Below are 11841 nucleotides of genomic sequence, written 5' to 3' on the forward strand. Positions count from 1 at the left end.
TGTGTGTGTGTGTGTGTGTGTGCACATTTGTTTGTTTGTTTGCATGTGCACTTTAACATTTTGCACACATGACTGAGCACATTAGGCTGATGCGACTCGGCGAAAAAAAAAGAAGAAATGTTTGAAAATCGACATAGTTAGCAAAAAAAGCTTAGAGTTTTATTGCAGTACTAAGGTTTTTATCTAATAAATGTAGAGTTAGGACAGCGCAGAGTTAGATTTGAAAAATTGCTCTGGAGGCTGAAAATATTCTTAATGGGTAACTTAATCCTCAATAGACGGGACAAAGACACAATATTTTTTAAGAGCACAAGTTAGCAAAGTGGGAATGAAAACTAAAATGGAGACTTTTGCATTGATTCACTCATAATCATGTCGTTATCACGGAGAGTCGGCTTGCTCCTTTGCACTTATGAACTGCAGGAACTTTAACAACATGTTACCCCGACTTCCCACACTCTGATTTTTTAATAATTTGTGAGGCTTTGGTGCCAGTTTCTTCTTTATAACTAACTCTTTATAAATTGAGATGTTTTGGATTTACACTGTTAAAAAAAGCAACAGACGGTCCCAACTATACTATACTATAATATAAGTGGGACAAACCACAACAGAGAAAGTAGTTCAGGTATTCATTTTCTTGCACATTTTTAGGGCATTGTTGCTGTCGGTGGTCAAAAATGGGGTCCAGCTCTTTAAAACCACTTTGTCGTTTTTGTCAAAAAACTTTGTCTTCTTGTCGTTGTTTTTTTTTTTATGGTTCCCTCACCCAGACCTCTTTCACAACCATTTTTCCCAGAGTTTTTCTTTTTTTAAATATTTTTTGTCTTGCTCAATATAGAGACAGTAGTAAATTGGCGGTGGCTGTTGTTATAGTCATTTTTGTTACGATGTGACGACACATCTGCTTGATCGATCACCATTAGGCACTGGGATTTGCATCTAGTTTCATCTGTTGCTTCGGGCACTCAAGATGAACCCATAACAATGGCTAAGTGTTAAGTTTTGTTCAGTTCCTGCAGAAGAAAACGTCTTTTGATGATGACGACAGGCTAGGACTGAGTTTCTAGATGGACACACTAGGTAATCTAGACAATTTGGCATAATTTGACACCTTTCTTTGTGTCAGCAGAACGAGTTAACCGGACCTCACAATTTATTTCCTTTTTTTCCTCACCCTTTTTCAATTATTAATGGGCTTTAATCTCATATTGCTTACAGTACATGCACACTTTATAGTACTTTCTTATTCATCTTCATTGAAGAAGCATTCAGGAATGTGCATTCAGAAAAGATGCAATGCCAGAGATGTAATCTTTCTTAATGAACTCTCAACCACAAATACTTGACGTTTTGCTGTGTTAGTGCAGCATAATTTATAATTATGTTGCCCCATCCTCCACTAATGTATTCAGCAATGCTAGAGTACAATGAATGGATTCACATCCAGTTGAACTACAGGACTGCTTGTGCTAAATCAAATTGTATTTCTGGTGTAGATGTTGATCATGTTTCCCTCATAGCGTGCCAGTAAGTTATTTGCTATCATGCAGCAGTTTGGGCTTCAAAACATCACGTTTTTTCTCGTTGATAATTGTCAACAAATCTCTTTGGACTTCATTTTAAAGTCCAATGCTAAACTGCACAAAATCAAGCCAGTTTAATGCCCCCTAAATTTTGACAGGCCTTTGACAATCCACTCTGCATGTAATTCATAAAATTTGTCTGGGAAATGTGTGAAATTCTTCCGAGATATCATGTTTACAAATGACAGCTTAACTTTTCTGTTAATTTGGTCGATGCATTCTGTTGCCGCTATATCACCATTCATCACTCTAACTCACAATGCGATTCCACAGCGCTCCATCTGTCAAATCCTCTCCTCCTGTCAAGTAATCATGGGCTATACATGGCTGTTTAATATTCATAATCATGTGTCACTTTGGCATTTTCAAAAGGTTCCCAATCACATTCTCTGATGGCATCCTGTACATGCTATGCATAACAATCTTCTCCTCTGTCATCAATAATTGTAGCGATCCTCAGACAAGTCACACAGGGGCTGGTGTGTTGAGGTGAATACTGGGCTGCTTATCACTGTAGACTTGTGTTTGAATGGTCGAGCCCAGAGTCGATGTCGAAAGGTTTTCTATCCTCGAGATTCTGCGCACAACCCGATTAATTTTTATTACAAAAGGTATTAAAAACACAGACAAGTCGATTACAAATGGAGGATTTTACATCAGCATGCCGTCCGTGTGAGGCGCCACAGGACCGAGTGGTGGGCTGCAAGTCTGTACTGTAGCAAATGGGACAACTTCCCTGCTTGATAACATGTAGCTCACATTCTTGGGATTCCTCAAGCCTCCACTCTGAGCTCCCTTCGTGCACATCTCTATGGGTCTGTCTTTTTATAGCTCCGTGACATTCAGTCACATGCACCGCTATATGTGCTTATTGCATTATCTGTAAAAAAAAAAAAAAAAAAATCTATTTAATCCAACCAGCCACCAATGTTAATTTTTGAAGATCTGTCCTCCTTTTTCAGCCGTTTGTTTGTGGCTGAGGTCTGAGAGGTCATCTGAGTAGAGGAGAAATATGAGTGCAGGGTGACACAAGCAGCTGTCAGGAATTCCTTCTTAAGAAAGGTTTTACTAAGAAGGAAAGCCATCACACTTCTGACAGACATCACTACAGGAACGCTTACATTTTGTACAGATGTGTTATCTTGTGATTATTTTCTTCTGTTAGAACACATTTTATAAATGTTAAATATGGTAAATATACGAAAAACTATTAAAGTTTAGATTGGTAAAACCAATGCCTCATAAATCCAGAGCCCAGTTCAATTCCACATTGTGTATTCATTATTCACACACTCATGTATTTCAATTTTACCACACTTTAAAGCCTTTCCACCATTGACATTTGTTATAAAAAGATATACGAGGTTACAGCGATTGAAGGCGTTTCAGTGGTGGGTTACATGGGACAACTCAGAGGGCCTTTGAAAAAGGGTCATTTTCCAGTGAGAATAAGTAAAGGGATTTATTGACCATTCTTCTTAACGTCCAGCAATTTGTGTAATTCCACTTGTTAAAAGACCCTCTAGGTGAACCCGAATTCTCGTGAAAACTGAGAACTTCTTGTTTCTAGGGGACTTGAAACAACCGCGTCCCCATGTGGGAGGAGAAAGTCCTGGGATCGAACATAAAACAAAGTACAAAATAATGACTTACAATTAACTACCAGCTGCTCTGTAGTTATGCGGTTTTACAGCAAGCCTCAGGGTAGTGCATACGGACCCTTGAAATAACTGAAGCTGTTATTACGGTTGCAACATTTTCCCCGTTTCTACCCAACCCAGACATCAGAAATACCTTGAGTCTGACATGAGCAAGAACGCGAACTGCAGTCCTACTGAGCACACGCTGTGAATGACAAAACATTCATGTTTGTAGTAAAAATATTATCTCTAAATGCTGTTCAGTAACGCCGCTCACCTCAGCGACTGGAAGTCCTGGTCGAGGACCTGTGCTGCAGACACTAAACACGCTCTTTTGCTGACACCTAAAGGACAAACTGCACTTATGAATACTATTTTCTTATTAAAAAGAAAAGGAAATAAAGACAATAAAAAGAGGAAATGTTTATATTCAAATACTCTTTATTTAAAAATCACAATAATTCACAGTTCATTAGAAATTACAGCACACAATTAAATGTGATGAGTATTAATTAAAATGTATTGCTTTGGTTATACTAGTACCCATATGCATAATATAATGTAAACCAATAGAAATTTTAAAAAAACGAGCCTATGTATTTGCCTGCTTTTTGAAATGATTTGCTTGATTGAAAGTGAGTAACAAAAGCATATTTTTTAAATAGTCTTCATGGTCAAACGACATGATTTTCAAAGCACAAAATACAAAGTTCGATACAGTATGTTTTTGTCACCAAAAATAAAGTATCAATTGCTGTGTACATAAAGCTACAAAAGGCTTAAAAATAGAATCTATAAAATATTTATACATTTACAGAGAATGTCATGAAAGCCTCTGTTAGTGCGGAAGTATTCAGAATCTGCATAATTCATCGAGAAATGACAGATAAATAAGTTATGAACAAAATACTTAAGAGACTTCGCCCAGCGACGGTGGCTGCTTTAACAACACAGGGTGATTAATCTGCCACGCTCTTAATTAATTTTAGGCTCCTCACGTCTACAAAAAGGCAGAGACGATGCGGATCACCACAATAACTTCATATTGTAATCTAAGCCCTCCATCTTTCACAGTGGTTTTTGGAAGATTCAGTTTCCAACTGCGCACATTATTATTAGTGTCGTACTCTTCTGCTCTCGTCAAGAAAGAGATGCGTTAGAAAATGACCTCCATGGTCTTTTGTCACGTGGCAGAAAGTACAGCAAATGTTGAGGATCACCACTGTGGATGTAGTGTGTCCGATAGGTTTGCATCCAATTAAAAGTTAAATAAAATGACATGCCTTCATTTTATGTATTTCGAAGTAAAATTGATGATGAAAAGTGTCTAGTGTCAGTAAAATACATTAAAGGTCTTGTCAAAAGAAATTACAGTGTATTTACTTGACATTGAACAGAAAGAAGTCCAAGTCTTTATGCAACATCGTGAACAGTATTTTGGTATACACACTGCTCGACTTACAGCAAATGTCTTTGAAATGAAAAGTCCTGCCCTCCATCGGACATCGAGCAGGTTGTGTCATCTGTAATATTGCACATTATAAACATACCAATAACTCTTGTGTTCAGTACAGTACCCCCACAACCACCACTCAGTAACGTAGAAAAGGCCTCCATTTGGACTGCACTGCCATTTCTAAAACTGAGCTCATCATTCAATAACTTACAAAAACTTTTAGCAATACAGTCCAAAATACTTTGGAAACACTTAAACACCTTCTTTCAGACTATAAAAACCGCCTGCCATACTTGATGTTTCATACATTCTTAATTTGAGTCATTTCTAAACTAATTAAATCCTGTTTTATGAGGACTCACCTGGTCTATCACTTTAGACATTCACCAAGGTGATTTCTATTCCCCATTATTCATAATTCTCCTTCGCTTCCTGCATGTAGATTTTCTTGTAACATCAAAAGGTTTCATGGAGACAACTTGAAGTCATGTGCAGACTGGGAAACACCAGTCGTCATCTATGACCTCTGAAGACCAGCGGAAGAGTCTTTCTACCAAGTCCCACTCTGCTCTGAGGCACGTACTCAACCCGTGGATGGTTGACGTCAGGACATTTTAGAGACACCTTTAAAAATACATGTAAGGTTGACCGACTACCCATTCAGTTCTCCTAGCTATGTAACGTTACTTTATCCTCAGTGAAAGCTAATATCTCCCACCCGCTAGGAACTATTATTCATGTTTTCAAATTAAAAACATCAGCAGTGCGTCACCTGTAGGGGTGACCTGCAAAACTGTGCAACATAAAGATAATTCCAAAAGTCAGCATATAGAAAAGTCAGTGTCAAGGCACATAAAGAAGCACTTTTGTAAATACTCAAATTTATCAAAAGCTCAATTTTTCCAATGTGAAGGAGCACACAACCTTTGGTGAGCTCTACATTAATTTAACAATATATTTAATATTAACATGAATTCTAGATAGGTGAAAGCGTCGCCGCTAGTACCTCTGAGTCTATGTAGCCGTGTAGTTGACACCTGAACACATAACTGGATAAGCCAGCACTAAGCCCTCTGGCTCTGCTGCTGTGAGTTTCTGCCATCCAGTGGTCAGAAATTACTTAACGTAGCTTTCAGGATTGTCAGAGTAGCGAAAAACATTTGGTTCAAGCAACTCATCTGTACAAACAGGTATTGTAAACATTTAAAAGGAGAGGTTTCATTGGGAATGTACTGCATTCATTTTTCCAAACTAGCAAAAAATTCTGAACACACCAAACGATCCTTGATTCACACAGAGAGGTGGAGTCGGGGGTCACATAATGGTTCTTCAGCCCCCAGACATGGGTTGTCCCAAATTCTAGTACAGTAAAAAACACACAGCTGTTACCATCCATGTCAAAAAGACGAGCGGGAGCAGGAGTTCACTGGTGCTTTCAAGTGCTGTTTCCTTGCTCTTGCTCAAACAGCAGCATGGCGAGCTGGGAGCGAGAACCCAGACCTTCCAAGTTGCTCTGAACACACCTGTGGTAGGTGTCTTCGCTCAGCCGCGGGTTGCAGGCTTGGTAGCTGTACTGCTGGTGCAACGCCGGCTCCACCGCCCTGAACACGTGCAGATCCGAATACTTCAGGAACATGTCGAAGATGTCCAGGGTCTCCAGAATCTCATCGTTCTCTTGGACGTCTGCCACCATGCGCGTGCGTGTCGCCATGTAGTCAGAGTTGTAAAAGCACGCTTCTTCAAATGACCTGCGGTCAAAATGCCCCGCGTCCTTGATCAGATCGACCGTGGCCGGATGCTGCTGGTTGTGATAGGCCACGTCGGGGTTGAAGTCCTGGAAATGGATGGGGAAGAACGCCTGCCAGTTGTTTATGGAATTCATGCGGCAGCGGTTCAGAAATTCTGAATTGACATTTGTGTTGACGTTAGCCAAGAAGAACAGCGAGTCGACCGGGTGCTTCTTCGAGATGATGTCCATGAACTTGATCTGGGATGGCGTTTCCGTCTTGACACTTATCCACGGGATTTTTACTGTTGGGTATTTGTGTTCATACGTGTTTATCTGTGCCTTCACACCGGCAAATATATCATTCTGGTTAACCTGCTGCGCCTCCACTGGGTCATAAATGAACAAGAACGTTAAGATGGCATTTTCACTGGTCTCAAAAGCATTTGAGGCGAAGACTTCCAGGAAATGGTCAACATGGACTCGGTCCTGCAGAGTGAGAGGTATTATGATGTGAATCCTTGTCGCTTCAGTGACATAGGGCATGGGGATGATCTCAATCCGACTCAAAGGTCGCACCAGATGAACTCGCTTGGTGATTGATCGGCTGTGACCTTTTTGGTTCACGACTTCCAGCTGAAGATCCAACGTGTACTCCATGCCCCTGACGGGGTCGAAGCGCCTGTACCCGTTAATCAGCTGTTGCTTCTTCAGGTGAAGGACCGGCTTGTACTTCTTGTTCAGCTCCGCCATGGCTACCTCAATGACGTCGGCCACATCCATGCGATCAATACCCTGCAGTTCACACTTTGGAGAGCCATCGACGCATGAATAAATCTCCTCTTCTGTAAAGTATTCCCACTTCAGAACTTCAAACCGAGATTTTGCCTCAAAAGGTGGATTGATCCCAACGGGCCACTGGGAGCTTCGGTTGCCGTCGAAAGCAACCACGCTCACGTTTTTTATTTCGGCCTGTGGAAACACAAGAACCGTTCAGATCTAGACAGCTGCTGACACGCCAGAAGTAAGCAATGAGAAGCAAGGTTTTTAATTTATTTTGACTGAACCATTGGCGATTTGTGACATTTGAAAAGCAGCTTACCTGCAGTTTAGCAATCTCATCGTACGTCTTCTGGAGTTCAATCTCAGTGAAGTATCTGTGCAGCTTGTACATCTGTTCAGGGTCAGACACTGGATGGACAGTCAGAGCTTTCTTGAACTGTTCACTTTGTTCTTTACTTGGATCAGAGTTTTTCCCCAACTCATAATGGTGGTACTGAAGTCCCTGAGAGAAAACAGAGATGTCTTTTCATGAGCCATCTTAAATCTTGATGACAGATCCATGCTTTATGTTTTTCAAAGCATAGTTGTTACGCTGTGCTACTTCCATTGGAACACACTTCACACGACATCTAGACAGCATCTTGGGCTAAACTCCAGTGCAAACAGACTGGTTTCAACCATAATTGCAACGTGAAGACAGAACAGAGATTCATTTTGTACGATTTGAAAACTATTGTACAAAAACCTCCTATCGTCCAGAGTTTTGATTATTTCAGGGATTACATGAAACATGAGGTTTAAGAGATGCTTATCTTAATGTTGTTATTTAGAATTAAATAGGACCTCTGCAGCATCAGGTTAAAAAGCAAACAGTTGAGAACTTAATGTTGAAACCAAACAGCAAATGAGTGAGACTGGCACCAGAATCCCACTTAAAGACACAGTCACTTAAGCCGAAAACAAAGTAGTCACCTAAGGAGCTTGAGTGATTAAAAAAAAAAAGTGAATCCAATCTGATCAAGCTATTAAAAGAACAAAGAATGGAGACGCGGCTTAACTGAGCGGCGAGGCCACTCTGTTGTAAATGTTTGCCAACAGCCTGTAGTGGTACACTTAGTGAAGCATCAAGCGTGCCTAATTGTCATCAATGTTCTCTCTTAACAGAAAAATTGTTGTCTGGTTGTGTTCAAGTGGTTCTCTTCACCCACACCAGGCCCTTTTAACTTTCTCCCTGCTCCCCTCCCTCATTTAGGGGGCTCTGCTGGAGCTCTTCTGGCTCGGGGCACTTTAGTTAGCCATGCAACTCACTCTCAACTGAGAGACAAGATGGTTTCCGGCACTGTGTCGTGGCCGACGAGGAGAAAATGGAAGCAAAAGACAGTGGAATGACTCGACTACCAAATGCTGGCCGCAAGAATATTGTAAAGGACATTGATAACCTTCTGACGATATATTTGAATATGTTACAAAGACCACACACTTTTAGCATCGAGGGAGCAGAATGTATAAAAACAATCACCTGAAAGGGCACTGTGGGACAGATCAGGTCTCCACAGAGCTTGTTTGACCTTAAATGCTAATGACATTACAGGAGCAGAGCATGTTGACCCACAGGGGATTTTCACACCATTGAACCTAAGCAAGACTGAACTGAGCTGCGCTCTGCTGGCCTGTTTAACTATTCCATGTTGCTGCTGGAGCTGTGGAGTAAAAGGGTATTAGCAATCTATTCTGTCGTATAAATACCACCTCTGTGCTAGAATGGTAATTACACTTTTATATATCTGTCTGTCACTTTTAAGTGCTTTCCCAGAAGCAAAGCATGATTTCTTCCGTGACAGTTTGGTTTTTCTTTGGAGAAGGAGAACTCCTTGCAGTTGCTCATCATTCATTTTAACTTACGAGTCGCCTCATTCTGTTCCCTTTGAACATCAGACATTGAAACAGCTGAGACTGTTTTATAGATTTAAAAAAGATAAATGTATTATTGAAAAAGAGATGGTGTTGGATAAGTGCAGTGTGATCATGTGCCAAGATAGACGCAACCTACCTGATATTCACTGATGCAGTTTGTGTTTGTGTAATCAATGATGCATCTTCCGAGCCACTCGTCCGGCCTCGCGCTCAGGATGTCGTTCCGACAGTTTTCCAGGAAGGGTTGGAGTCGGAGGAGCAAGGTACGAGACAGGATGTACCCGAACCCTCCGTAGCAGTACTTCCCTTCCATTTCTCCACCTATGAACTCCTCCGGGCTGCCCATGTAAAGCTCTCGGTCCATACTCAGGTGATCCACCAGGGCTCTGATCCGGTCCGCTTCTGTGTAGGCGTCATCTTGGACAAAGTAAAACCAGTCGTATTCATTGATGTAATGGTCCAAAATGTATTTGATATTCTGAAACATGTTCCAGATCAGCCTCTCGTCGCCGTGGGAGACGACAAACATGCCGTGAGGGACTTTGCGGTTGCGCATGCCGGTGAAGAATATCACAGTGTCCAGGTGATGGCTGATGGTGCGATTGACAGCTACGCCCAGAGTGTTAATGGTGTTTTTGGATGTCAGGACCCCGACGAACAGACGCTCTCGCATCCCCAACTCTGTGCTTATGTATTTAGCCCTGAAAAAGACACCAAACAGCTACTGAATACATGTTGAATATGTACGATTAAAAATACACAAAAAGAAAACTAGAAAAACTAACTTTCACTCAACAACTCTTCATCTTACTGTCACACTAAAATACATTATTTTGACTGTTTTCTCACTAAAACTTTCATGTTCAGCTTATTGTTTAACCTGGAAATGGATGAAAATAATAACAACTGAAAGTAGTAGTTTAAAAAAAATAAAAAGACATTTTGGATCCAAACCAAATCTGTGGGTTTGCCCACTAAATTTCCAGGAAATCCTGAGTGTTTTTAAATATGCAGAAATACAGACAAACAAGAAAAATGATCAGCTCTCTGGAAAAGTAAACCTGCAAGGACTTGAATTGTGATTCATCACTGCAGTTATGGCCTGTTGGTTGGACAGAATCCACCTGGCTCTGGGTACTTATTTGGACACTCTAACTAAAAGATTGACCAACTACTCCAGCAAACAATCGGCATTAATAATTAACGAAAATAATTGATAGTTGCTCTCCCTTTTACAGGGTTCATACACATTTTGACCTATCGATTTCCATGACTTTAAACTAAATTTCCATGACCAAACATGTTGTGAAATCTTGGTGTATACATGAAAAAGTGAGAACATGTAGTATTTAAACTAACAATGAGAGTTCCAAACGCATACAGTAAACCTTAAAGGATACAAATGAATGAGAGACAATAGTTTGATTAAAAGAATAAACATGTATATAGATGCCTGTATGTATGCCTGCTTATATTTTGAGCTACTTTCTTTTAAATGCATATAATTATTTCAAACTCAGCGTAAATGAACGTCATGAACACATGAATATAACACATTTACATGACTTTTCCAAAACTTTTGGGATTTTATTTTTTTCAAGGATTTTTCCAGGCCTTGAATTCCATGACTTTTCCAGGTTTTCCATGACCGTAAGAACCCTACTTTTAGATTACAATCCACTGCATGACACTGGATGCCTATGAAACCTGTGAGCTGAAATGCTTGAATATCCTGTGTGGCTCTTTTTCCCACAGGGAAAAGTCTCTTTCTCAGAATTGCAATGCAATGCAACCACTCTGGGTGCGAGGGCTAACAAGTCAAACAAGGTCTCTATCCAGAAAGTCCAGGAAATATCTGCCTGTTTACAAAGAAAATGTGAGGCAGAACTCATTCAGCATGCAGGCATTTCCCAAAATATAGATACTCTCGGCTCTATGGCAGGGAATGTTGGCAGCTAGAAACCCTGCAGATGAAATGGGGCTGTAAACTTCCTATTCCAGACTTTATGTGCCAATTTGATCAAGACCATCAGGGAGAGGGAGACAAAAAACGTACTGATATTATTATACATATATAATTATACTTACTTATGCCTGCCATTTGGTTTCGTGTTATCACTCTAACTCATGTGTTGTCAGTGTAAAGTCTCATACCCACATGGGGACCAGTGACTTCTATGAACTTATGGCCTGCTGGGCTGCAAACGAGCCCATAATGGTGTGTCCTGTTTCAGAACAGGTACAAGCCATTTATTATCCGCAGTTTAAGTTAACGGTCATCCCAAACTTACCTGAACACTTTCTTTGGGGGACTCTGCAGGACTTGTTTATACGGGACTATTCTTGGTTCAAAATCCTCCTCGGACTCCACATCGTTGATGGTGGAAATAGAGTTGGGCTTTCGGGCTCCTTTGAGCTGCCCATCGTGACCCGAAGTCACATCCTCGCCCTCCTTGCCGTCTAGGTAGCACCCTTCTTCCGTCCAGTTTACGCTCAATAAACTCAACGTGAACCCTAAAGAAATACCTATTACCACCGGGCCGACCGACCGCAGGACGGAAATAAACGCCGAGAATCTCATCTTGTGCTTTTCGGCTCGAGTCCCGCGGCGCTCCAAACGCGTCCAAACAGGCCTTCTGGTCCGGGACAGGTCAACTACATTAAGTCTGAGTCGAAGAAGCAACCGTATGGACGTTTCAACTTAAGGAAAATATGTAACTTCCTCCTTAAATCTTA

The 11841-nt window shown here is 40.9% G+C and overlaps 1 protein-coding gene across 1 annotated transcript; it reads right to left on the minus strand.

The window, feature by feature from the left end:
• Positions 1 to 6117: 6117 nt before the first annotated feature.
• chpfa (chondroitin polymerizing factor a) lies at positions 6118 to 11686 on the minus strand (the record flags this gene model as incomplete). Its single annotated transcript, XM_079231431.1, has 4 exons — positions 6118 to 7380; positions 7511 to 7693; positions 9242 to 9806; positions 11397 to 11686. 4 exons carry the CDS (start codon positions 11684 to 11686, stop codon positions 6118 to 6120), a joined length of 2301 nt encoding a protein of 766 aa, XP_079087557.1.
• Between the last annotated feature and the right edge of the window lie 155 nt (positions 11687 to 11841).

Source organism: Taurulus bubalis (assembly GCF_910589615.1).
Source record: "Taurulus bubalis genome assembly, chromosome: 15".
Classification (NCBI taxonomy): Eukaryota; Metazoa; Chordata; class Actinopteri; order Perciformes; family Cottidae; genus Taurulus; species Taurulus bubalis.